Source organism: Lepidochelys kempii, chromosome 4, assembly GCF_965140285.1.
Source record: "Lepidochelys kempii isolate rLepKem1 chromosome 4, rLepKem1.hap1, whole genome shotgun sequence".
Classification (NCBI taxonomy): domain Eukaryota; kingdom Metazoa; phylum Chordata; order Testudines; family Cheloniidae; genus Lepidochelys; species Lepidochelys kempii.
The window spans coordinates 139,989,784-140,017,670 of record NC_136383.1 but is presented as its reverse complement, the minus strand read 5'-3'; the positions used below and the strand labels follow the sequence as shown (position 1 = coordinate 140,017,670).

The 27,887-nt window shown below is 51.3% G+C and overlaps 1 protein-coding gene across 3 annotated transcripts in view; it reads left to right on the top strand.

Annotated features, from left to right (window-relative positions):
* Positions 1-27,887, top strand: part of SIGLEC1 (sialic acid binding Ig like lectin 1) — a 71,491-nt gene that overhangs the window by 25,681 nt on the left and 17,923 nt on the right. For all 3 annotated transcript variants that reach the window (XM_073343057.2, XM_073343059.2, XM_073343058.2), the window contains exons 2-10: positions 9,479-9,560; positions 11,825-12,184; positions 12,432-12,728; positions 14,501-14,764; positions 15,976-16,230; positions 19,999-20,298; positions 23,393-23,647; positions 24,836-25,138; positions 26,779-27,033. In XM_073343057.2, coding sequence (XP_073199158.2) covers positions 9,512-9,560; positions 11,825-12,184; positions 12,432-12,728; positions 14,501-14,764; positions 15,976-16,230; positions 19,999-20,298; positions 23,393-23,647; positions 24,836-25,138; positions 26,779-27,033 — 2,338 coding nt within the window. In that variant the 5' untranslated portion in view covers positions 9,479-9,511. The remainder of the gene's footprint in view (positions 1-9,478; positions 9,561-11,824; positions 12,185-12,431; positions 12,729-14,500; positions 14,765-15,975; positions 16,231-19,998; positions 20,299-23,392; positions 23,648-24,835; positions 25,139-26,778; positions 27,034-27,887) is intronic.

Genomic DNA, 27,887 nt, shown 5'->3' with positions numbered 1-27,887 from the left:
TTTTGGCCTGAGGGCCACATCTGGGTGGGGAAATTGCATGCAGGGCCATGAATGTAAGGCTAAGGCTAGGGCAGGGGGTTGGGGTGCAGGAGGGCTCAGGGAAGGGGGTTGGGGTGCGGGGTGCAGGTGGGGTTTGGGGTGCAGGCTGTGGCGGGATGGAGGTGGGGCTCCGCACGCTGTCCTCGCCTGCGGCTACCTCCCCCGAAGCTCCCATTGGCCACGGTTCCCTGGTCCCAGCCAATGGGAGCTGCTGGGGCAGTGCCTGCAGATGAGGGCAGTGCACGGAGCCCTCTGCCCCACCCCACTCCCCCAGGGGCTGCAGGGACTTGGTGCCAGCCACTTCCGACAGCAGCGTGGGGCCAGGGCAGGCAGGGAGCCTGCCTTAGCCCCGCTGTGCCACGGGGCTGGCAATCCCATGGGCCAGATTCAAAGCCCTGACAGGCTGGATCCAGCCCACGGGCTGTAGTATGCCCACCCCGGGGCATCCTATGACGGGCCCACTGGGCACCTTTGCCAGGACCGTCCCCAGATGGGGAAGGAAGGTGATGGGTCCTCCCCTGTCTAACTCAATATAGGATCCTGCCGAAAATCTGGCTCATTCTTCCGTCCGCTTCCAATAAAGCCAGGTTGCCTCGTTGCTGCATTGTCAAGGGCTCTGCTTCACCAGCTGGATTGTGAGACCACACAGGATGACTGGACGAGAGGGAGCTTGGTGAATTTAAAAGGCAATGAAACTGATTTACTGTAATCCACTGGGGAGCGCGTGTTACAGATGCTCCCCATGCCAAGAGCTAGAGGCGATGAATAACTGCACTGTCTTAGCCTTTAGCTCATGCTTTTTAGCTCTAGAGGTTCCGGGTTCAATGCCAGGTGTGTCAGCTGCGAGGGCATCTGTCATCCAACTTCCACATGCAAGGTGTGACTAATCTGTGGGACTCCCTGCTGCAGGGGTGGGCACTGGACAAATTTCCAAATGGCCTGACCATCTGCTATCTTTAGGAAGCCAGTCTTTGGGCTACTGTAGATAGGGTTTGCACCTCCCTGCTGTTCTCCCCTGGGGAGCCCATCACTTGGTCAGGGGCAGGGAAAAGGGGAGCTGTTGCCAGAGGGTCCCAGCTCAGGGTCTAGTCTAGAGCCTGTGATGGGATGTTAGGTGGGGTGGGATCTGAGTTACTACAGAAAATTCTTTCCTGGGTATTTGGCTGGTGAATCTTGCCCCTATGCTCAAGGTTCAGCTGATCGCCATATTTGGGGTCGGGAAGGAATTTTCCTCCAGGGCAGATTGGAAGAGGCCCTGGAGATTTTTTGCCTTCCTCTGTAGCATGGGGCACGAGTCACTTGCTGGAGGATTCTCTGCTCCTTGAAGTCTTTAAACCACGATTTGAGGACTTCAATAGCTCATACATAGGTGAGAGATTTTTCGCAGGAGTGGGTGGGTGAGATTCTGTGGCCTGCGTTGTGCAGGAGGTCAGACTAGATGATCATAATGGTCCCTTCTGACCTAAATATCTAGAGCCCATTGAAGGCATTGGGGCAGGGGGTCTTTCCAATGACTTTGCTGCGCTTTGGATCACGTCCTCAGTGGGACCCAGGAGACCACTGGCTATTCATTGCCTCCTAAACCACAGAACAGCTTGGAGACTGGCTGCTCCACCCACGAATGGCTCAGGCGTGGGGCTGAGAATCGGCAGCACCCCCTCTCCCGAAGGAAGGGGCTGCCTGGCAGGGGCTCAGAAGTACTCACCTCCCCCAGGGCCACAGAGATGCATCATGGCAGACGTAGTCCAGCTGGGGAACCCATCCCAGAGAGGTGAATGGGGAAGCGAGACACCTGAACTACAACCCCCAGGGTGCACTGTGACAGCATTTCCACGTGGATGCTTTTCAGGAGTCCAGCTTTTGTAGTTTTCCCTGGAAAGCAGACATCCCCCTTCCCGGTCGGTTTAGTTGAAAACCCCACTTTTCCATCACAACGCAATTTTGACAGAATGTTTCCAACCAGCCTGCCGCCTTCTTGTGTGCCCAGCCCTCTAGCAATGATCCCACACTAGAACGTGGTCAGATCACCGGGACTTTGCTGGTGAACGTGCTCTGTAATGGCCACGAGAGATCGGGGAAACCGAGGTGTCACATCCCCTCCAACCACTGCATTTCCCGCACCATAGCAACTGCTAGCCCCGCTCTGAACTGGCCAGAGAGAAGAGCTCCACTCAGCTGGGGACTCCTCACGGGTCTCTCATGAACTGGCTCTGGCCGAATTAGCCTGCCATGGCCCCTGACATCCAGCAGTTAGCTGAATGACGTTGCTGGTGGCTCAGCTGATGTTCATAGCCTGTGATTGCTGGGCAATTACCGACTCCTGTGATCTGTCGGGGAGAAAAACCATCGAGTCTGAGGAGCTGCTCAGTCCCTGGGGGTTGGAGAGAAGAGGACAGGTCTGAAGGGGACAAGACCTGAACAACAGCATTTCCTTAGGGCAGGAGAGCCCCAGTCTCAGTGAAGGTTTTGATTGCAGGGAGATGATGTCTCAGCAGTAACAAATAGGGCTCGGACCTGTGGGTTTGCATTGGGCCAACCTCTATTATGTCACAGCAGCTCCGAGAGACCCTAACCAAGATCATTGTGCTGGGCGCCGCACAGACACAAAGTGAGAGACAGTCCCTGCCCCAAAGAGCTCATAATCTAAGGCTGTGCAGTCTAGTGGACAGAGCACCGGCTTGGGACTCAGGAGACCAGGGTTCTATTGCTGGTCTGCTGGGTGACCTCAGGCAAGTCTGTGCCTCAGTTTCCCCATCTGTAAAATGGGAATATTGACACTGACCTCCTTTGTAAAGCACCTGTAGAGGTTTGGATGAAAAGTGCTATAGAAGCGCTAGGTATTAACATCAAATAAAACTAAAGACAGGACAGGAAGCAGCAGTCAAGGGAATTACCCAGGGTCACACAGAATGTTATTGGCAGAACTAGGAGTAGTGCCCAGGTCTCCTGCATCTCAGACTAATGCCCTATCCCCTGGACCACAACAGCCAGAGATGGGTCAGAACCAGAACCGCAGGTTGAAGCACCCCAAAAACCTTGGGGATGTTCAAACCCACATCCAGATCTGAATGTCACAAATGGCTCCTCTCACTACATGCAGGCCTGGGGTGTGTCTCAGAAACCTGACCCAGGATCCATCACTTCATAGAGCGAACCAGCGAAAACGAAACTGTGAAACCAGGGCAGGAGCGCAGGAGAAATGAAACTTAGTGGGGAAGCATTGTGGAAAAGTGACCCCAGGAAACAGACAGGACATTGCAGAGAGACACAGTGACATTCATTTCCTTCTCGGCCCTGAAGGCTTGCAGTCCCCAGAGTTTAGCAGTTATTTTAGGCTCTCTGGCACACCACCAACCTGTTTTAGTTCTGTAATTTGCTGGATATCTTTGGAACCAAGTTGGGACAAACACGTACAGCCCTGGGACCTCAGCATGCTGGAGGGCATCTTCCATTGAGGTTGCTACAGATCCAGGACAGGGCGGACCATTTTCTAGATGGGAGCCCCAGGAGAACAAGGTGATAATGGTAATGGGCCCCTCCGGACCCAAGAACTGCAAGTTGGCACGCTAGAGAGAGCTGGGAAATGCACACACGGTTGCAAAACAATTGTGAAATTTGTTGCAAAAAGTGTTCATCAACATTTCACATTTTGAGACATTTCTGGCCTGCCAAAGTAATAAAATTAAATCAAAGAAAATTTTCCAGAAAAAAAAAAAGTGAAAATTGGTAGCGTTTTTGAGCAGCTGCATTTTTCAAGCACGGGGTGACAGCGTGCGTTCTTGTTCCCTGCAAGCAGCTAGCCTGTGCAACAGAGAAAAGCCTGCTCCAGCAGCTTCAGGCCTCCATGGACCATCTCGGGGTCTGTCTTCCCTAGGGTCCCAGCGTGGAGGGTATTAGATGGCAGCTGCTAATAGGTGCCCACAGAGGGCCATTTGCAGTCTGAATAATTTTTTTGGTTCGGCTCCCGGCAAGCAGGGGCAAGGGTGGAGAGAGTGTCCGGGGTGCACAGCGGGCCCACCACAGTCCCAGACTGCACACCGTGGGGAATCTAGTCACAGAGTGTGGGGTTCTTAGGGATTGGCTTGTTTTGAAATGGGATTAGCTTGATTTCTGGCATATTGTGAAAGTCAGGTGCTTATTTACTGCGTGAAAGTTGGCAACTGTGCTCTCCAGGGCCCTTCAACCCCTACATTTCTATATGACAGGTTTCAGAGTAACAGCCGTGTTAGTCTGTATTCGCAAAAAGAAAAGGAGTACTTGTGGCACCTTAGAGACTCACCAATTTATTTGAGCATGAGCTTTCGTGAGCTACAGCTCACTTCCTCAGATGCATATCGTGGAAACTGCAGCAGACTTTATATATACACAGAGAATATGAACCAATACCTCCTCCCACCCCACTGTCCTGCTGGTAATAGCTTATCTAAAGTGATCATCAGGTGGGCCATTTCCAGCACAAATCCAGGTTTTCTCACCCTCCACCCCCCCCACACAAATTCACTCTCCTGCTGGTGATAGCCCATCCAAAGTGACAACTCTTTACACAATGTGCATGACAATCAAGTTGGGCTATTTCCTGCACAAATCCAGGTTTTCTCACATCCCCCCCACCCCCATACACACACAAACTCACTCTCCTGCTGGTAATAGCTCATCCAAACTGACCACTCTTCAAGTTTAAATCCAAGTTAAACCAGAACATCTGGGGGGGGGGGGTAGGAAAAAACAAGAGGAAACAGGCTACCTTGCATAATGACTTAGCCACTCCCAGTCTCTATTTAAGCCTAAATTAATAGTATCCAAGTTGCAAATGAATTCCAATTCAGCAGTTTCTCGCTGGAGTCTGGATTTGAAGTTTTTTTGTTTTAAGATAGCGACCTTCATGTCTGTGATTGCGTGACCAGAGAGATTGAAGTCTTCTCCGACTGGTTTATGAATGTTATAATTCTTGACATCTGATTTGTGTCCATTTATTCTTTTACGTAGAGACTGTCCAGTTTGACCAATGTACATGGCAGAGGGGCATTGCTGGCACATGATGGCATATATTACATTGGTGGATGTGCAGGTGAACGAGCCTCTGATAGTGTGGCTGATGTTATTAGGCCCTGTGATGGTGTCCCCTGAATAGATATGTGGGCACAATTGGCAACGGGCTTTGTTGCAAGGATAAGTTCCTGGGTTAGTGGTTCTGTTGTGTGGTATGTGGTTGTTGGTGAGTATTTGCTTCAGGTTGCGGGGCTGTCTGTAGGCAAGGACTGGCCTGTCTCCCAAGATTTGTGAGAGTGTTGGGTCATCCTTTAGGATAGGTTGTAGATCCTTAATAATGCGTTGGAGGGGTTTTAGTTGGGGGCTGAAGGTGACGGCTAGTGGCGTTCTGTTATTTTCTTTGTTAGGCCTGTCCTGTAGTAGGTAACTTCTGGGAACTCTTCTGGCTCTATCAATCTGTTTCTTTACTTCTGCAGGTGGGTATTGTAGTTGTAAGAAAGCTTGACAGAGATCTTGTAGGTGTTTGTCTCTGTCTGAGGGGTTGGAGCAAATGCGGTTGTATCGCAGAGCTTGGCTGTAGACGATGGATCGTGTGGTGTGGTCAGGGTGAAAGCTGGAGGCATATAGGTAGGAATAGCGGTCAGTAGGTTTCCGGTATAGGGTGGTGTTTATGTGACCATTGTTTATTAGCACTGTAGTGTCCAGTAAGTGGATCTCTTGTGTGGACTGGACCAGGCTGAGGTTGGTGGTGGGATGGAAATTGTTGAAATCATGGTGGAATTCCTCAAGGGCTTCTTTTCCATGGGTCCAGATGATGAAGATGTCATCAATATAGCGCAAGTAGAGTAGGGGCTTTAGGGGACGAGAGCTGAGGAAGCGTTGTTCTAAATCAGCCATAAAAATGTTGGCATACTGTGGGGCCATGCGGGTACCCATAGCAGTGCCGTTGATCTGAAGAACCACTAACCCAGGAACTTATCCTTGCAACAAAGCCCGTTGCCAATTGTGCCCACATATCTATTCAGGGGACACCATCACAGGGCCTAATAACATCAGCCACACTATCAGAGGCTCGTTCACCTGCACATCCACCAATGTGATATATGCCATCATGTGCCAGCAATGCCCCTCTGCCATGTACATTGGTCAAACTGGACAGTCTCTACGTAAAAGAATAAATGGACACAAATCAGATGTCAAGAATTATAACATTCATAAACCAGTCGGAGAAGACTTCAATCTCTCTGGTCACGCAATCACAGACATGAAGGTCGCTATCTTAAAACAAAAAAACTTCAAATCCAGACTCCAGCGAGAAACTGCTGAATTGGAATTCATTTGCAACTTGGATACTATTAATTTAGGCTTAGAGACTGGGAGTGGCTAAGTCATTATGCAAGGTAGCCTGTTTCCTCTTGTTTTTTCCTACCCCCCCCCCCCCCAGATGTTCTGGTTTAACTTGGATTTAAACTTGAAGAGTGGTCAGTTTGGATGAGCTATTACCAGCAGGAGAGTGAGTTTGTGTGTGTATGGGGGTGGGGGGGATGTGAGAAAACCTGGATTTGTACAGGAAATGGCCCAACTTGATTGTCATGCACATTGTGTAAAGAGTTGTCACTTTGGATGGGCTATCACCAGCAGGAGAGTGAATTTGTGTGGGGGGGTGGAGGGTGAGAAAACCTGGATTTGTGCTGGAAATGGCCCACCTGATGATCACTTGAGATAAGCTATTACCAGCAGGACAGTGGGGTGGGAGGAGGTATTGTTTCATATTCTCTGTGTATATATAAAGTCTGCTGCAGTTTCCACGGTATGCATCTGATGAAGTGAGCTGTAGCTCACGAAAGCTCATGCTCTAATAAATTGGTGAGTCTCTAAGGTGCCACAAGTCCTCCTTTTCTTTTTACATTTCTATAGTTAGGCCTACAAATTTAGGAGTAATACAACTGGTGCTATTCTTCTTGCATGCACTAGGTGGTGCTCTTTTGACAGACTAACTATATACACCTAGGAAGTGAGCTGTAGCTCAGGAAAGCTCATGCTCAAATAAATTGGCGAGTCTCTAAGGTGCCACAAGTCCTCCTGTTCTTTTTGCGAACACAGACTAACACGGCTGCTGCTCTGAAACCTGTATACACCAGTGATGATCAACATTACCCAAAGGGGCCAAGGTAGTCTGAATTCACTGATTCGTTTACTAGAGTGCTATTCATATTTAAACAGTATGATGGGGAAATATTTAGTGTATTATTCTGTATCTATTATTCTCACAGCAAATAGATTGATAACTGAGTGCACATTAATAACTTCATTGGTTAACAACATAGTAAAAGCATCCTGATTAGTTAATAACTTTGATTGGTTACTAATTAAAATCACACTGTTTTAATATCACATACTGCGAAGAGCTGCAGGAGAAATGTTAAAGAGCCTCAGTCTGAGAGTCACGGATATACAGCCTCCCCGATAGTACCTTTTCATACACTGGGCTCCTGCCACAGACATTTGCCCCAGGGCATGGTTCCTGCCTACAAGGGCTTACAAGCCCCTCCCCACAGCATGTGTAACAGGAGAGGGCCAGTGGATGAGCCCCTCACCTTCTGCCTATGCTATGGTTTCACCGAGCTTATGTTGAACGTCCATCAGATCAAAACAGGCCAGAAAACCGTGGGGAAAATTTTGCTCAGGCGTCACCAGTGTGATGGTGGAATAATTCCACTGACTCCAACAGGATACTCTAGATTGACACTGGATTGACACCGGGGGCTGGGTCTCTTCTCACCCACAAGGAGGCTGCTATTCAAGTCTTTCTGAGGTGGGAGAGACCATGCCTATTGTCTGTCCAAACTCTGCGTCCTTCCAAACTCTCAGGCTTTTCTTCACTCACAGAGGGGTTATGTCAGGTTGACTAAACCCCTTATCTCCACAAAGGGCCCAAGGCCACCCCCCTGCACTTTCAGGGCAGTTTGGGCATGGATGCTCATTTAATCAGCCTGGAGCGGATATCTACATGTGGCCAAACCAAAATCCTGGAGCTGAGCTACAGGGAAATTTGGATACAGATCTTGGATCCCATCTGCCATTGCAATCTGCACCAAAACTCCAGATCTGAACGCCTCCAAATAGGGGGCCCAATGTGAATGCTGTGGCTTGCGCCCAGCTCGAGGACATCCCATGACCCTCTGCTACCAAACGCCATGTGACAAACTCTCTGCACTGCCCCATCAAGCCATTGGGTAGGTCTCAGCTGGGCTCACCTGGCATGGTGTCTGAACCCAAGTGCCCTTGCTCCCAAGCAGAGGATGCAGAGAGATGACAGCTGGAAGAGCCAGGAATGCATTTACACTTGTACACAGGCATGCCCAGTGCCCATGCACTTTGCAGACGATCTTTGGGGCCCAGTCTTACCAAGTTGGCTTGCAAATTTTCCTGTTAATCTGGGAGTTTTTAATCTCAGCTATGGGCTTCCTTCCTTTCCCCACAATCAGCTGTAGGTTACAACATTGTGAAGAATTTGAAGGGATGTCTGACTTTTTTGGGACTGGGAAGAGCTGCCAGCAGCCTTCTTATCCCCTCCCCTTCCAAAAAAATAAAAAGATCTAAAAATTCCCAGTGTCTGAGTCTATGGGGGCAGGACATGGTCCCACAGCTGGAGTCCTCAACCCAGAGAGATCAGAACTTCCAAACAAGCCAAGCAGAATGGTGGTTTTGTCTAAGGTCTCTCATTGGCCGCCCAGAACTAGTGGGTTATCCAAACAAGAGTGGATCATCTCCAACTAGCAGGTAAGTGATAGATGGGGTCTCCAACCAACACCCTCTGTGAAGGAGTCTGGTTTAACAATGCTATGGAGCGAGGCTATGCTCATCCCAATGTCCCATGCCCGTCCCTGGACCATGGGGATGCCAGGTACATGATTTTGCAGCAGCAGCCATGTCATTGTACAGAATAGGGTGCAGATTCTGGTAGCTGCACCAGTGTGAATCCGGAGTAACACCAAAGGAGTCACCAAGTAACACCAATAACCATGGGTTTATTCCACCATGACACTGGTTCAGTTGAGAGCGAAATTTATCCCACAGCAATCAAAAGCCGTTTTCATCTGATGGACGCTCAGCATAATCTAGGTGAGATGAGTGGGGTCCCAGCCCGCTACCTAGCGGGTAGATGAGCACCAGTCTGAGCAGAGGGGCCAAGGACTCGCTGGACCATGGAGACTGCACTCCTCTTCCACCCTGGCTCGGGTTGCAGCACATTGGAAGGTCAATATGGAGGAAGCCTGCTCTACCACTAACCACAGATTTGAGGCAGGAGCAGTAAACAGAGGCCTTTAGTCTGCAGGGCCTTGACTCAGCTCCTTTTGCCAGCACAGCTTCCTTTTCCAAACACTTATTATAAAGACTAACCATCCTGTGAAAGCTTATTGCATGATCCTCTTTTCTGTTCCACCAGGATCTTCCATAACGTTATCCAGCAGGAGTGGTCATGCCCTTCTTATTTCAGCTTATCTTCCTGGCCAGTCATGCCCAGCAAGGTACAGTGCCATGTTTAACCCGAATAATCATCATCATCAATGGTGTTCTGTTAGCTTCTGCCTGCATGCAGCACTCCTTCCACTGCCTCCAGCATGGCAAAGGGTTTGTACCATTAGAAAAGGGATAGAGAATAAGAGAGAAAATATCACAATGCCAGTATAGAAATCCATGGTACGCCCACACCTTGAACACTGCTCGCAGTTCTGATCATCCATCTAACAAGCTATATTAGAATTGGAAAAGGTTCAGAGAAGGGGAACAAAAATGATGAGGGGGATGGAACAGCTTCCGTATGAGGAGAGATTCAAAAGACTGAGGTCTCTACAATCATGACTGCTGTGGAGAAAAAAAGTGTTATTTTCTCCTTCACATAACACAAGAACCAGGGGTCACCCAATGAAATTACTAGGCAGTAGATTTAGAACACACAAAAGGAAGTATTTCTTCACACAACGCACAGTCAACCTGTGGAACTCGTTGCCAGGGGATGTTGTGAAGCAGGGGTCAGAAAAGAATCAGATAAGCTCATGGAGGATGGGTCCACCAATGGCTATTAGCCAAGATGGGCAGGGATTCAACCCCATGCTCTGGGCGTCACTAGCCTCGGGTTGCCAGAGGCTGGGAATGGGCGACAGGGGATGGTTCACTTGATTCCCTGTTCTGTTCATTCCCTCTGAATACCCGGCATTGGCCACTGTTGGAAGACAGGAGACTGGGCTAGATGGACCCTTGGTCTGACCCAGGTTATGTTCTTACCCAGAGCCCGGAGGATTCTCTCTCTAACCGACCCCTGTATATTTTCCCAGGGCAGTGCACGCTCGTGTTTTACACCAGTAGGAGTGGGAGTAGGATCAGACACTGGGCGTTTACTGGTCCTAAGGCACGTTACAAAAGCCATTTAACCAATCCCTTGGCAGCAGGTGGTATTGTTTATTTGTATTTCAGTTATGCCTCAGACACTGAACACAGGCAGTGCATCATTATCCCCATTTTACATGCAGGTAAACTGAGGCAGTAAGAGACAGCAGCCCAAATTTCCAGCATGGCCCCTGATTTTGGATGCCCAGCTTGAGGGCCCAATTTACAGAGGTGACATGCACCACCTGCACGCAATAGGACAAATTCAGCTTTGGGATGACTCCACCAACTTGAATGGAGTTATCCCAGAGATCAGTTGGGTTCATTGACTTAATGGGAATTGAATCATAGAATATCAGGGTTGGAAGGGACCTCAGGAGGTCATCTAGTCCAACCCCCTGCTCAAAGCAGGACTCTAGCCAGGCGCAGACTCACGGCTGGCACCTCCTGCTGGTCCTCTCAGGTAATTAGCATTCCAGCCTCAGGAGCGCCCTCTTCAGGCCGGTGTCTTGCCTTGCTGCTGGCTTCCGTGTCCCTCCCAGGACCCCCTTGGCAGTACCTGACAGCTCTGGGTCTTCCCCTCCCACTATCCCCACAGTCGTAGGCTCCTGCCAGTCACCAGCTAGCCCCCAAGTCAGGGGGCAGACTGCAGTATGAGTCATTCATCACAGGCAAGGGTGGATTTGGACCTGCTGCCTCCCCGTGGCTGCCCCTGCAACCCCCGAACCTAATAGGCCTTCCCAGGCTTGCACCCTGGGGCTTTCCTAGGCCAGAGCTCCCTTGGCCTTTCCCCAGCCCTGCTCCAAACTACATCCTCTATTCAGGTCAGTCCCTCCCTCTCAGAGCTAGAGAGAGAATATCTCTTCTGCTCCTGGCTTCCCTGGCTTTTATAAGGCCCGCTGGGTCTCTTTGGGGCGTGGCCCACAGCTGCAGCTGCTCTGCCAACCAGCTCACCTCTTCCCCTGTCTCTTCCCCTGCCCCAGCCCTCTCCCAGGGCTATTTTAAACCTCTCTGGGCCCAGCAGGTGTCCACCCTGCTACAAGGACCAATCCCCAATTTTTGCCCCAGATCCCTAAATGGCCCCATCAAGGATTGAACTCACAACCCTGGGTTTACCAATGCTCAAACCACTGTGCTGTCCCTCCCCGCTGCATGTGGACGGCACTTCTGAAAATCTGGGCCTAAGTGAAGATGATCAAGCCCCTTCCCCGCCTACACACACACACACACACACACCCCAGCAGCAAGGCCAGAATGGACAAGATCTCTGCCCAGGAGCCAGGCCCCGCTGGCTGGCGGAGAGGAGAGAAGCATGTTGCTGATGGAGTCAGCAGATTAGCTCTGTCCTGACTGAGGTTTTTGCTTAGCCTTGCTCCCTCTGTCTGTTCCCCTCTGTCTAATACAGCCTTTTGCTCATGGGGCGTCACCTACCCCCAAAGCCTGCACAGTGTAAAGGACTCCTGCATCCTCATACCCTGCACCTTCAGCTACCCCAGCACAGTGACCCCCGTGGACGGCATTGTGGCCATCTGGTACAAGGATTACCAAAGCCAGAGCACCACGATCTACCACTCGACCACTCCCAGTGAGGTCGACGGCAGGTTTCAGGGCCGTACCGAGATGCTGGGCGACCTGGCCATGCACAACTGCACCCTGCTGCTGAGGGACGTGAAGACTGAGGACAGCGGCAAGTACAACTTCAGGTTCGAGATCAACCAGGGTGACCGGTGGTCAGACCTGCGTGGGGTGATGCTGACTGTTACCGGTGAGTATGGAGACGAGCTAGCCAGAGCATGTAAAATCACAACTACTTCACTGCGTGTCATGGGCCCTGTACTGCTGCCAGCTATGGGCGAGTCTCCTTTAGCTCAAGTGCTTGTGGAGCAGCTGAGTTCTATCCCCACTGCTGCCAGGCATGTCCAGGGGTACAGCACTGTGATGGAGGAATAAACTGAAATTGCTATTATCCCATCGCAGATTCCCCAGAATACCCTTGTTCTTTCCATCCCTAGATGCCCCCAACAGCCCGGCCATTGCTGCCCCGGAAGATCTAACGGAGGGTGTGAGAGTGAACTTCACCTGCTCCAGCCCATACGTCTGCCCATACGACAGCATCGCTCTGGAGTGGAGGGGCTATAATGCACTGGTCTCGACCATGGCTGGAGCAGTGCAACTGGACACCGCTGGCGTGCTCAGCCGACAGACCCTCGTTACCTCCTTGTCATGGCAGGACCACTCCAAAAACCTGTTCTGTGAAGTGTCTGTTGGCCCTAAGCAGGCAACCGGGGAAATGGCTCTGTGGGTGAAACGTGAGTATGCTGCTTTTCAAACACTGGCCTTGCTGAATGGAGCGAGGACCAGCAGCTACGGCCTCTATTTCTGCATTGCCCAAGTCACGTCTTTCCAGCCCACAATGCTTCCAGTTCTGCCATGTGATCGGACACCCGGCCAGAAATTCATGGCCAGATCCCAACGGACATCTGGCTTCCCTAAATTCTCTTCTGTGATTTCCACTGAACAAAGACTTCTTCTAGCCTTGCAGGCCTAACCTGCTCTGTGGCATTGCTGGCTGCTGCTTCAGCAGCTGCCCTGTTCCACCCCAGAGGCAGCTGCATTTCTGTGGGGGAGTGAATTGGGTCTTGTGTTTTATAGAGCCACACTTGGGGAAAAACCTCCTCTGGCTGATTTGATGGTGGGTGCAATTACTTGCAGATGCAAGTGAGAGGATGCAGAGGTCTGACTACTTGCTGTCGCTGGCAGAGCGTGGGAGTGGAAGGCAGGCTGGGGAGCCCGGTGAATATCATTTATAAAGCTGTCTGGGAAGAGAGGGGCTGGACAAACACAGAACATGCTGCCCCTTAGAAACAGTCTGTGGCCCTCACCCTGGAGCTTCCGTAACAGCTGTGCCGACATTGGCAGACTCAGGGGCCTAAAGCAAGGCGCCTAAGACAGCACCTGGCCACGCTAGTAAAAGTGGCCAAAGGTCCCAGGGGCTGGTGTCAATCCAGGGGTGTCGGTGCAGTTGCTCCAGAGTCTCCTGGAAGCTGCATCTGGTCAACAGGTTCCTAGTTCCTCCCGTTCTCCTGGACCCACTTATCTCACTGCTGCTCAGACCCTCCCCTCTGACTCCCTCTTTCCACTCGGAAACGTTTCTCATTAAGGCCAGCTGCCAGATCTAATATCACTTCTTCCTTCTCTACCCACCGCCAGCTCAATAAAGCTCCCCACTTTCCTCTCAGTATGCCCCCTGCGCACTCTGCCCAGCCCCTCCTCCCCACCCACCGTCCCCATGACAAACAGGACTCTCCTCCCAGCCCCGATGGGCACTGTGGTGCTGAGATAGCTGGTAGCCAGACTCCCCCCGGCTGTCAAAGGACTCCAGTGCTCCATGGAGCCCAGCACCACTTACCTGCCCACACATTTCAGCCTGAGAACTCTACCCAGGATGCCCTGTTCTTCTACTTACAGGCTAATGCCTGCAGCCACCTCCTGCCCATGTCATTGGCTTGACCCGGGGCCAAGACCTTTCCAGCTAATACCCACGGAGCTGCCTCCTTTCCTGAAAGCAGAGAGGCCCCCGGCTATGCTGCCCAGGGAACATGGTTAGGAAGCAGCCCTAAGTCCTGGATCTGGCTTCCTAGCTTGCAGGGAACCATCTCTAGGGTTAAGAAGCTGGTTCAGGTCCTTTTGCCTACTTAGGCTTTGGTCTCTGACACTGCCAGTGAGGGTCTTTTGCCCTGTGGGGATTTGTCAGATATATAGACTCTTAGAACCCTAGGGTGAGAAGGGACCTCAAGGGCATCTAGGCTAACCCCCTGCCAAGATGCAGGACTTCTTGTGCCAACATCATTTCCAAGAGACCACAGACAGAAGAGCTCTCAGAGGGTGAGGAGAGTCATGAGCAGCACGGATCAGACTGGAGACAGTGACAAATGCCTCTGAGCTAACCCGACTTCCCTAAGTCATGACCACTGGCTTCAGTCTCAGCCAGCGATTCCTGGCTGTGGTGGTGCCCACTGGATGCCGCCTCCATTCCAGCTTCACTCATTGCGTGTCCTTTCTTCCTCCGACTCCCCTGCAGATTCCCCGAAAGGCACAAAAGTGGTCATCAACCCCTCCGCAGAGAACATCCGGGTGGGCGACACCGTGTCTCTGACATGCAGCGTGAACAGCACCTTCCCCGAGGTCACCGCCTACAGGTGGTACAAGGGCAGGACCGCCTTGGTGAGCGAACAGATCCTGACTCTCCAGAGCGTTGCTCGCGAAGATTATGGCCCGTACCACTGTGAAGCGGAAAATTCAGTCGGGACTGGGGTGGCGGAAGCAGTTGTTCTCTATGTTTTTTGTAAGTATGGAGGATGGGGGCCTCAGATGAATCACCAGCTAATGCCACCGGAGCACCATGGCTTCAGGGGGACCGTGTGCAGCAAAGAGAACTAAAACCAATGCTCCGTCTAGGCCAGGACGGCCAATGGTGGATGCTTCAGCAAAACAAGGATGTTCCCTCCACCCTAATGCAACTGACTGTCTACCTCAGTAGTTTTCATTACAGCTGTCTGGGAATTTTTTGAGGAATGGGTTTTAAAAAAATGCTTATTCATCAAAACCCAAAAGTTTGCAAAGCAGGGTTGGTTTCAAGGACTCTCCTGACTCAAAATATGATCAGAAAACTTTTTTGAAATGGTCAAGCTGGCCGGTTTTGACATTTTTTGCACTGGAATGTTTCCATTTTTCAAGTCAAAATGACTTTTTGTTTAGAAATGTTAGTAAATTTCGACTAAAAAATAGTTAAAGAAAAACAGGTCAAAAATCAAACTGAAACATGCCATTGACCGAAACCAATTTTTTTTTCTCATTGACTTTTCATCCCAGTTCTGGACAGGAATATTTTTCAATGTCTCCGATTTTTTTATAAGATGGGAAAACGGTTTCCTACTCAACTCGATTGATCACCCTCATGTCCGAGTGCCTTACAAGCACTAATGAATCTACCCTTTGGGATAAGGAAGTATTGCTAGCTCTGTTTTACAGATGGGGAAACTGAGGCACAGGGTGACTAGATGACTTGCCCCGACACAGCAAGTCTGCCAGTGTGGTAGAAATTGAGTCCAAAATCTCTCAAGCCCAGTGCAGTGCTTTAACCACAAACCCAGCCTTCCTCCCCCTTCACTCTTGCATCCTGGAGAGAAGGGGAGAGTCTTCTTGAACCCAGAAGGTGTCCCATTCATGTCTTGAAGCTGGAGGATCAGTAGCCCTTGAAATCTGGCTCCACCCCCTCCTGGGTGCAGGTTATTTGCTAGGATCATGTGGGTGTGTGTATCTCACATACTCAGTTTCCTGCCACTGCAGGGGTCTGGAGCACTGGTGCACCTCCTTCCCCTTGTGGCACAAAGTAAGCGAGTATCCCAAGGGCTGTAACATTTTGGTCTAATTCTGGTGGATGGGCTTGCTAGGGGGGGCTGGGTGGCCCGTGCTATACAGAAGGTCAGACTGGATGATCTGGTGGTCCCTTCTAGTCTTAACCTCTATGACTCAATCTGCTGTCATCTCCTTCAGCTGCAGTGGTCTCGGTGAGCCCTTCTGCAGAGATACTGGAAGGCGAGATGGTCACTTTGACATGCGAGGTTCCTGGCGAGGAGAACCAGGATCTCAGCTATACCTGGTACAAGAACAATGTCTGGATCAAGGAAGGCACAGCCCACTCCCTGGTGTTTCATGAAGTCACCACCAGCGATACTGGCTATTATTTGTGCAAGGTGCAGAACGACAAAGGGAGTGAAATGTCCCAGGCCATCAGCCTGAGCGTGTTCTGTAAGTGTATCACAAAACACACTCTTTCAGCTCACATCTAATACTGCAGGGCACCTTGATCTGTGGTTTATAAAGGGTTAATAAATGATCAATAGATGGGAGGAGCTAGCCCAGAGGAGCAGCAAACAGGAGAGTTTTGCCAGGGACATCTCCAGCGTGAAGGAGAGAGGATGTGATCCTTGGGGTGAGTTTGGCTGCTAGTTTGTTTGTTGCTTGAAGATTCCAGTGTGGTTTGGGGGGTTGTGTGCTGAGCCTGCCGTGGGGCACAGGGCTGCTCAGGGAGAAGAGGGGTTTAAAAAGCCAGCTTCTAAGCAACCAGAGGAGCTAGTGAATAGAGGAGTTTTGCGAGGTAATTTGGAGAGGGGGTGCAAGAGGCAGATACACCTAACAAACATCCTCTAAACTTAACCCCCACCCCCCCAAAAGCAAACCACAAAATCCTGCAGGAGTAAAAAGAACGCTGGCAGAAGTCCAGCAGCAGAGTGGGGGCAGGGGAGGATATTCAGTTTATTGCACTGAATGCAGCATGCTTGATTACCTGCCTTGTGGGCAGGTGGCATAGGTGTGCATTCAGTGCAAACAGCTCCTGGCCTTCAGAGACCGAGGACCGGCTCTCAAGACCTGAGTGGCTGAACTGGAGGAGCAAAGGGAGACAGAGAGGTGCACCGAGGAGACTTTCAGGGACAAGGCAGAGCGGCCCCATCCCCACTCTGACAACCTCTGAGTAATACAGCCAAGGTGGGGGGAGGAAAAATCACAGTTTTGGGGAAAATAAATATTTTGGGAGTTTTGCCTTGAAATTTTTGTCAGTAAAAACTGGGGAAACCATCCCTGCTCCAGGAAATAGCTGGTAAATATCAGCTTCCCTACAATTGTCTGCCAGGAGATCATGGGATGTTTGATGCAGTGAGGCTTGCAGGGTTGTTTGTACTTGGGTAAATGTGACCAGGTTGCTCTTGGGCTCACAGCAACCACAGCTGTCTCCCTGGTCAGGTGCAACAGACAGAGATTACCTGCAGCAGCCTTACTCAGCAAGAACCGCTGCATCAGTGCTAGCAAATCCAAACCGATGTTCCCGGAGTCACTCTGCAGGCAGCATCTCTAGTCAGCGGCTGGGCCCAGCCAGGCCACTCCTTCACGGAGTCTGCTCTCCCTCCCAGCCAGTCCTGAACTGCGCTGGGGTCTCCCCTTTTAACCTCTCCTTCCAAGCCGGATACCTATTACAGGGGGGCAGGGCCAGTTGAGCCCCCAGCAGCTCATTCACCATTTCCTGGCCAGTGTGGGGTTTGTCTACACCAGTGGGTCTCACCCTGCAGACCTATCCGCACAGAGCTGCGGCCCATGTGACATCCGTAGGGCCACACAGGTAGTATTGGATGCAGTCCACATAACGGGCCATATGTGACACATATGGTGGGCATTTGTCCCAGCTGCAAGGCAGAGCGGAGAGCAGCGGCTGCTGCCCTGGGGGTGAGCTGAAGGCAGTGCTGCCTGCTGGCAGGAGAGCACAGAAACTTGCTGCTGGCGGTCAGCGCTGCCTTCAGAGCTGGCCCCCCCAGGTGGCATGGGGCTCGGCAGGTCAGCCCCACCCCCTGGCAGAGCAGAGCTCCGGGGGTCAGCCCCAGCCGGGGGCGCATGGGGAGGGCAGCTCGGGCGAGCCCTGTGCACGGGGAAGCAGCTCGGGCGAGCCCCAGGCTGTCCCATTTTTACTTTAAGAAATATGGTCACCCTACACCTAACTCTCATTGATTTCACTTGGAGTTAGGTGCCTAATTGCCGCTGAGGATCTGGGCCACAGACCTGTTCACCTTTAGGGTGCTGGTCTGGTCCCTGCAGTGTCCAGAAGCCGTTCCCACCCATCAGCTGTTTGCTGGCCTACGAGAAATGAGTTGGGAGTGTCGTTCTAGTTGTTAGTGTAATAATGAAACCCCAGACCCGGGTTACGGTGCATTGGGAAACCCAGGAAAGGGCTGTCTCTGAGCAGCCCCTGAGACTTGGCAGTGTTCTTAAAGCCCCGACTACTGGAGTCAAGTGATTGAGTAAAAAAACATCAGCTTTCATTTTTTTTCTTTTTTTAAAAAGGGCCAAGTTCCCAGCACTGCTTGCTGGGGAGAAAAGCTTGAAACCGTGACCTGAGCGTGCTCTAGCCACTCAAAAACCAGAAGGACTAAAAGGAACCCCAACATTATGATATTTCAAAAATCTCCCAGGTGCTATTCAAACCCAGCAAGCACACCTGTTTTCTAAAGCTAGGTGATTTTAATGTAAGCGGGGGAATAGTCCCGCTATTGTGGGGAACTTTCCTGGCTTCTGCACTACCCCGGTGAAGTGGGCTAGCGAAAGGATCCGAGTCCTCGCTCCCACTTCCTTTACCCAGTGGCTTCCCTGTCCTGGAGGACTCCCCTTTCACTCTCCTGTCTGGCAGAGTCCTCGTAACCCCAACAAGCCTGGGCCCAGGAGTCCCCTGGGGGACTCGACCCCAACCCTGCTGTGGTCACCTAGGACAGGGGCCAGGGTGTCCCCACTCCGGGGTACTCTGTCTGCACTGGGCACTTCTCTGGCCCACTGACCATTACATACAATTTAAAGCAAATGCAAGTTATTTAATCAACAATTAATTTTAAAAAGAATAAGGGAAAATGGGAAAGGTGAAAGGAAACACATCACCCCGCTCAGTGGCAGGGAACATCACAAACAGTGTCTCTGGAACGTCAGGGCAGTTCACAGTCTGCTCCTTGTAAGTCCCAGGCCCCTTCTCCGGCCCTGGCTGTGCTGTAGGGATGCTGCGGGTCGGACACTTGCTCTGGTGGTGGCCACATGCTCTCAGGCTCTAAGTGGTAGGACCCTTCTTCCCAGTGTCGCCCCCGCCCTGTCGGGGTTACAGTCCAAGCCTGGCCTGCAGAGCCTCTTGGCTGAGGTGTCTCCCTGGGCTGGGCCTGCTGCCCAGGGTCCCCCTTGCTCTCCCCAGCTGCTCACCTCACCCAGCTCGGACTGCTCCAGCCCCAGCCCCAGCCCCAGCCCCACCACTCGGTCTCTGCACTGCTGCTGCTCTGCCCCCAGCCCCCTGGGCTGCTTCTCTGGCCCCTCTGGCTCCGGTTGCTACAGCTCTGCTCCTAGGACAGGTCTGCTCTGCAGGCTGCTTCTGTGACCCGGCTCCCAGTACGGACCTGCTTCCTGGGCTGCTTTTCTGGCCCCTCCGGCTCTGGTTGCTGCAGCTTTCTCCCCATGGCAAGTCTGCTCTCTCTGGGCTGTGCCTCTGGCTTTGGGCCTGCAGCTCTGCTCCCAGGACAGGGGCTGCTCTCTCTGGATCTGGCCCAGCTCTGCTCCCCAGCTCAGCTTGGGCCCCTGCTTTCTCCTTAGCTCGGCCCCACTCGGTCTGACCCAGGCAATTCCAGCTCACACCAAGGACTGGACCTCCCTGGTCTCCTGATTCCCTGATTAGCCTGCCCGCCCTGTCATTCAGGCTGACCTGGAGCATTGGCCTCTCCCCATTGTTCCTGGGAGCTGTCAGCCTCAGGGTCCTGATTCCCCATCGACCCTTCCCCCTTTTTAGTACTGGGAGCTAGCCAACCAAAACCCCACTGAATGTTAGTAAGGGGGCAAGAGTCCCCTTACATTAATCTGGCCGTCACCTTTTAACCTCTTGCTCTAATCATAAAACCAGTTGTTATTCCCCCACCGCCCCCCAACCGCCACTTTCCCCTGGGTTCGTCAATACCTGGCTCATGATAACACCAATGCTGTCATTGTCTCCCTTCCACCACACAGATCCCCCTAGGGGCCTCGCAATCAGCTTGTTCCAGGAGATGCAGGAAGGAAAACTGGCTATCATTCACTGCACCGTGGATAGCCACCCCCTGTCTGCCCTGGCCCTTTACCACAACGAGGCCCTCCTCGCCACCACCAGCTCCCACGCGGCCCCCAACCAGCGGCTCAGCGTCACAGCTTCCCACAACTCCTTGAAACTGGAGATCCGGAACGTGGTGCCGGAGGACGACGGGCAATACCGGTGCACGGCAAGCAACACATTCGGGAACGCAACTGCTGCGAAGCTGCTCCATGCCCAAAGTGAGTAAACGATTGGGGATTACCACGCGGGGTAAGGGGCTGCCACCCATCGGGACTCCCCTAGACCTGTCCCAGGCCCATAACAGATTTCTGGGCACAATGTCTTCTTCAAGCGTCATGTTTAATAATACCCCATTCTTCTGCCACCTTCGCAGTGGAAACCCTGGCCAATGTGGTCTCTCTCCCCTCTCCCTTGGAGGAGCATTTCACATCTGTTCATTGTGCCATGCCTGCACCATCCTTAGATTAAGACCTTACAGAAAGGTCTGCTGATTGCTGGGGCACCCCCTCCTGTCTGGCTCTCCTCACCTATCCGTGCCTCCCCCCCACCCCAGCCAACAGCAGTGGTCTGCCTCTTCTCGTGACTCCATCCTCTGGCCAGCTTGCTTGAATGTCTCTCCCCTGCTGGGGTAACAAACGTACAACGAAATGTTCCAAATTGTCCCAACACAAGATTCCTCGGCCCCCTCGGGTGCTATTGCTCAGCTTCTCCTTGAGGCTCTGTCTTCAGCCCCATCCTGAACTCAACAGTCCTGACATGAAGCATGTACGCCCCTTCCTCAGGCCTGGGAGGGGAACCCTGGTCCAATCTCCTTCCCTGCAGCCTGCACTAACCACAGCCTCTCTGCTGGTCCCCAGGCGTCCCCCTTGGTCCTCCCATGGCCTTCTTTTTCTGCTGGAACACTGACCCCTCAGGACTGCCTTTCCCTGCCACTGGGATTAATTCTGTTCCTGCGGCTTTCTTCAGTTTGCCTTCCCAGAGAGAGGAAACACCCAACTGCCTCTAGGGACAATGTGCCTCTGGCCCCAGCTTCACTGCCCCCGGCCTCCAGGTTTCCTCCTGGCTCTGGGCCCTCTGATTCTGGCTCCCAGGCTTCTCTCATCCTTTAGCCCAAGGAAACACTCAGCTATCTCTCACCCGGGTCTCCTCCCTTCTTCTGCCCTCTGCTTCTTCCTTTATGAGCATCTGTCTCCTCCCAGCTGGGCTGGATAACCAGTTACACCTGACACCCCTCCTGAAATCATCCAGGGGCCTCGGATGCGCTCAGGATCCTGTTACACCCAATCACAGACCTACACTCAATAAGGAAGCTATCGAGATGCTATTTAACGTTCTGATATAGGCGGAGCTGGCTGACAAAACAGAACAATTTCACTGAACATTTTCAAGTTTCAGAATTGTTGCCAAAATTGGAACCATTTTTAAAATTTTTTTAGAAATTTTCATTAAATATTTTTTCAAAATATTTCATCTCTCTTCCTTTTTTGGCCCCCTTTTGGCTAGCCAGTGAAATCATGTGGATAATGTCCAACGGGTTCCCCCTCCATACCTTTTCTTTTCCTTGTTTTTCCTTTTTCCACTCAGTGACTTTTCAGATCTTTTCCCATTTCAGACCAGTTAAAGAGCGGCAAAAGGGAAAAAAGAAGAGTAAAGTGGAGGGGTGGGGAGAAACAACCTCTCCAGTTTGCTCATCCGGTTGGATTTGGTGAGAGGGGAATGATGAGAAATGATGAGGGAAAGATGACAGGAGAAAAACCAAAAATCTTTAGTTTCAAAATTTAAGTAATTTTTAGATTTTTGAAAACCAAAATGAAACAAAAATTTCAATGAGAACAAATTGAAAAATTTAGTTTCAGTTAGAAATTTCTGCCTGAAAAATTTCATTGAACGTGACATTTTCCCACAGCAACAAGAACAAATCCTTTTTGACAAATCCCATTTTTGAAGTGAGAAAAATCTTTTGATTAAAATTTTTTGACCAGCTGTAACTATAGACAGCTCAGAGACTGATGATTCCAACTCACTTTTCTCCAGTCTTCCAGATTGTGCCTTGAAGAAGCTACAGCTGATTAATAATGCCGACACTCAGATTCTAGCGAGGCACAGATGAAGAGAGCGTGTTGTTCCAGTGCTAGAGTTTTTGTATTGCTGAGCTGAGAAGTTTCATAGGGGCCTGGTGTATCTTTAAGAGGACTCTTTTCTTTTAAGCTTTCTCTGGAAGGAAACTGTTTCTTTGATTGGAGGAGCATTCCTAATAGAGCTAATCAGAAAATGTTTTACAGGGTTTTTTTCCTGTTGTAAATTTTGAGTTTTCACCAAAATGTTTAGACTTCTTAGCAAAAAAATTGAAAACCCAAAATTTTTGACTGCAAAATTTCAACTGAAAACCAAAAATCTTTCAATTTGGAAATGCAGTGATGGTACTTCATGGGAATTGTAGTTTAGGGTCCTCATGTTCCCTTTCTCCTCTATAGTCCAGAATCCCTGTCCAAACCACAATTCCCATTATGCACCATGGTTTCCTTCTTGTTAAGCCACCACAGGTGCATCAAGGGACTTCCTGGTGCAGTGCTTCATGGCAAATGTAGTTTGATTAGGGAGCCCAGCCCACAGAGAAGAATGGGGGCAGTATGCACCCAAACTACAACTCCCATGAAGCACTGCAGCAGTATTCCCAAACCACAGTGTTTCAGCTTTAGGCTTTTCTGGTTTTGGGTGTTAGGGTTTGCTGACAAAAAGGTCATTTTTTCCACACAGAAACCAGACTTCTTTTGTGGAACATTTTGTTTTGCCAAAAAAAAAAAAAAGCAATTTTTCTGTTGAAAAACAGTTTCAACAGAATTTTTTCAACCCCCCTTCCACCTTTGGGGCAGATATCCCAATGTGGTAGGAGAGGCTGAAAGCCATCCTGCCAGTCTTATAAATGGCCTGTATTCTTCCCCTCCCTTCCTCCCTCCCCCAAACCGGTCTCAATAAAAAAGAGCAGCAAACAGTAAAGAACCGCAACCTATCCCCTTTCCCAAGCCCATAATACTGCTGTAGAGGCAAACCCAAACAAGAGCAGGGTGCTGAATCTACACTCAGCAGCTGACTAGAGGTTTGATTTCAGTGTCCCTGGCTTTGTTACATTTCCCTGTACATCACGGGACCCACACAGCCCTTAGCGGATTGGCAACATGGGCCAGCGTCCAGCCAGGACTTGACAGGGGCTGCTCAGGCTCACACAGTTTATGTGAGGCCCAGAGGGCAAACCTTGGGTGATGAAGATTTCACTCCCCTGCTTTACTGTGTTTCCTTCCCTCCCTCTTTCAGCGGCGAGAGTGTTGATCGGTCCCTCCCCGGAGGTGCGCGAAGGAGACGCAGTCACCCTGACGTGCGTCACCGCCCGAAGCGCAGAGGAGGGGACCAGCTACACCTGGTATAAGAACGCCAGGTGGCTGAGGGAGAGCTCTGAGAACACCCTGGTCCTCCCAGCCACGAGCAGCGGGGACGCGGGCACTTTCCAGTGTAAGGCCCAGAATGAGAGAGGTATTAGCACCTCTCCGGCTGTCACCCTGCGGGTGCTGTGTAAGTATGACCTCCCTTCCACAGCCCCTGGAATAAGGCAAAAGGGGGAATTCTTTGTGATTAGGGAACTGGCTAGTCCTTAGATCAGCTGGGAGACATCTTGTGGAGGCTACAATTCACATACTAAAGGCCAAGTTCTGCCCTCAGCTGCCCCATTGTGAAACTAAAGTGATCCCTGAATCAATGGAGTTACTCCAGTTTTACACCAGATTGACTCCAGATTTACACGAGCCTCTCTGAGAGCAGAATCTGGCCCTGAGGGCCTTTATTAAAGTAAGATGCAAGTTGGTTAATGGGATCAATCTGGCAGCGCCATGCTGGTCCTGCAACCGCTGCTACATAGCTAGCCTCCTCGCCCCAGTAACCTTCTAGCTGAGTTCCCACAATCCAGATTGCACAGCAGGATGCTAAACTGGCATGGCGCTGGTGGAGTTGTCATCTTGCAGGTGAGCTATAGAGTAGAACTGGTATCCTGACCATTCATGGTCAGTAAAAGCCGGCCCTGACTGGCATTCTTCATAAGAGTATTAACTCCGGTGCCAGACCCAAACTCTGCCTGCGGTAGCTGCTGTTCGTCCTGCCAATCTCTTCTCCCTGTCGTTTTAGGAGGAAGCCGTTGTTTTTGCTTCCTGCCCTTCACTTGAGTGTAGCCTTGCTGTGTGCTATAAAACAGCTGCTACGTTCCACCCCAGAGCTGCACGTGCATTTCAGAGGTGGATGAAGGGCTCCCTACCCATAGCTTGTGTATGACTTTAAATATCTGGACTCTATCAGGATCCAAGGCTCCATACAAATGCAAGATCCTTGGGCCAGCTCCTGAATGGGTGTCAGTCGGAGTAGCTCCACTGAAGGAAATAGAGCTGTGCGGATTGACACCAGCTGAGGGTCTGGCCCACTGTAATCATCTAAACGCCCAAAGTTCTGCCCCAGAACATACGGTCCGTCATATCAACGTGAGGCTGGAGGCTCAGGGACCTTCAGTTGCTCCAGATTCCAATTCTGGCCAGATTCCTGTCTCGCCTTTATTGGCCCAGGCCTGTTCTGAGCAAAGAAGGAGAGTGAAGCAACAGCCTGGCAGAAGGACCCGTTAGAGTGCTGGGGAGGAGGGGGGGTTGAAAGGTTTCTCCTAATCTAGTAAACAATCATATGTCAGATAACATATCGGCCAACAACATTTTAACCCTGCAGTCCCACCGAGATGGCCCCAGATGAGCTCCCTGCTGGAGACGCAGAACGGGCACCTGGGTATCATCCAGTGCACCACCGAGAGCGACCCGCAGTCCGAATTAGCCCTGTACAGAGGAGATGAATTGGTAGCTTCCACCAGTGGCTCCCGCTCGTTGGCCGGCCAGAGGCTCCGTGCGACTCCATCGTACAACAGCCTGAAGGTGGAGATCCGCGAGGTGGTGCTGGAGGACGAAGGGACCTACGTGTGCTCGGCCAGGAACGCCTACGGCAATGCAAGCAACTCCATGGTCTTCAGTGCGGAGAGTGAGTGCCCCAGCTGGGCTCCTCTTGTCAAAGGGAACTGGCCTTTCCAATCACGTGTGGTGGGAGAGAGACCCAGGCAGGCAGGGAGGGGGACCAGGTCCCTCTGTTGGCAGTAAGGGACGATTCACACGAATCCTTCTGCTGTTATTAAAAAATCCCCCCAGCAATTCCATTGATCACAATGGGGATTCACTGGAGGGGCGGGTCGCGTCCCACCAACTCCTGTCATGGCACTGGATTGAATTCTTAGCGAAATGGGTGTTGTGAGGAATTGAATAAGTATCACATTGTTTGGTCACTCTGAGCGTCCTTCACCACTGGAACAATTTCCCAAGGCTAGGCAGGAGGTCAGACTAGATCACAGTGGTCCCTTCCGGGCTTAGAATCTATGGGTGATTCACTGCTGATCCCACCCTATTAATTCCTGTAGGGGACGCCCCATTGCTTCCTAGGATGACATTGGAGTTAGTGGGATGGGATCTATAAAGGGAACAAGGAAAAGGGGAGATTCTGCAGTATCCTATGGAACCACTGAATATTAAATATCATAGATTCATAGAAACCTAGGGATGGACAAGTCCTCAAGAGGTCATCTAATCCATCACGAAGGAGGGAAACTGCCTAAAATGTATAATTTGGGCCTTTTGACCGAGTTTGCTACATAAAACCAAGCTTCTGTGCATGGAGACACAATACTGGATAAATACGACATATCACAAGGCCATGCACATTTTGCCAAGCACTGGCCATTTGATATAACTCAGGGATAGCTGTAGGAAAATGGCTGCCAAACTAGGGCATTTGTGACATTTGAGAGGATTGATTCATTCTCTGCTAAAAAAAAGACAATTGTGAAATTTGAAAAATGTTTCCAAAGTCCCGCAAAGCTGGCGATACTCCAAGATTCTGCTCTCAGGAACACCAATGTAAATCCAGAGTTACTCCGCTGAAAGTGATAGAATTATTATGCATTTACACTGGTGTAACTGAGATCAGAATCTGGCTCTGTGTCAAAGTCCCCCTCTCAAAGCATCATACAACTCAGATGTACAAGGTCATCCAGTGTATGCTGCCCCAATGTATTCCCCCCTTCCCTCACCCCCCGCACACACTGAAAACCTCACACACACATCCTGTGCATTCTCCAGGATTTTGCCTACTCCAGTTTTAATTGTCTGGTATGGCTACCACCACTTCTCTTGAGAGCCTGTTCCCCAGCCTAATCGAATCACAGAATCTAAAGTGATGGAAAAGACCTCTTCTGCGCTCATAGCCCCCAGGGGCAGGACTGCTCCCTCCAGAACATTTTCTAGAGCTCTGTTCAGTCTAATTTTAAATGTCCCACGCAATGGGGCTCCAGCCCGTCTCTTGGGGGATTATTCCACGGCCTGACAGATTGCACTGTCAGGAAATGTATTCTAGGATACAGACTAACTCCCCCTTGGGCTAAGCCCATCCCCTTGCTCCTGCTTATACCCCCACGGGCTGCCCTTAACAACCACCTGCCTCCTTGGTCCTCCAGCCCTAGCAGGTAGTTATGTCGTGCCCCATAATGTACCCAAAGAAACACATCTTTCGTTGCTTTGCTCTTCCCCTGTCGCTCAGTCTCTGAATCCTGTTTGTCTCTCTTCCCCACTCAGCGGCAAGGGTCATTGCCACACCGGCCTCAGAGGTGCAGGAAGGCCAGGGGGTCAACCTGACCTGCCAAGTGAGCAGCAACTTATTGGCCATGACTAACTACAGCTGGTACAGAAATGGCCAGTGGCTGTCCGAGGGCCTGGCGAATTCCCTGGTGTTCCAGCAGGTGGCCAGTGCAGACGCCGGGGTCTATTACTGCAAGGCAACGAATAATGAAACAAGCAGAAGCTCAGCCTTGGTCTCGCTGAATGTGCTGTGTAAGTTCCAGGCACTTTGAATCTTCAGGGCAGTGGCAGGTTCCCACAGGAGTACGGGCGCACGGGCCCCAGGGGCGCAGTCAGTCCTGTCCCAACCAACGCACCTGACTTTGCTTGCAGGTGCACGTTGCAGGTGTGTGTACATGAGAGGGTGCACTTGGATACATGCCGGTGGAGGTGTGTGTGTTCATCTGGGTGCGTGGGTCCATGCACTGTGCATGTGTATGATTGTGTGGGTGTGTGCATGCGTGGGTACGTGTGGGTGTACGGGCACCCCTGTGCATTGTTTTTGTGTGTCTGGGCTCTTGCGTACATGCAAGAGCACGCGTGTGTGCCAACACGTCTGTGCACATGTAACCCAGGCTTACTCAGGCTGGTGTTCTGGCCCCAGGAGTGGCCAAATCACATGGAAGCTGAAGACCCAATTATGCCCCAGACAGGGACCTCTGTCTCTAGAAGCATGAGCTCCCTCTGCCTGTGCTAAAATACCCAGGCCTGTTAGCTCAAGGCTGGAGCCAGCCCACTGACCTCCCTGTGATCCAACCACTGGAAGCCGGGGGGACCATGCGCCTCCCGGAGTACAAGTGGGTGACACGTGCGTCTGTTCCAGAGAGAAGCTACCTGTGAAATGCGGCGATCAGATCAGGTGACTTAGTGAACCCCGGCGACCAGTCTGCGTGCAGACCCTGTGCTGTCGTCTAACACGCGCAGGGCCGTCGCTTCCCCTCCCCTCCTCGCACAGCCAGGCTGGGTGCTTCAGGATCCAAACTGCTCGCCTGGCTTTTTAAAACTCACTGTCGGTTTCTTCATGTCAGTCTCAAAACCTCAGAAACTCATTCTCCTGCTTCCAGTCA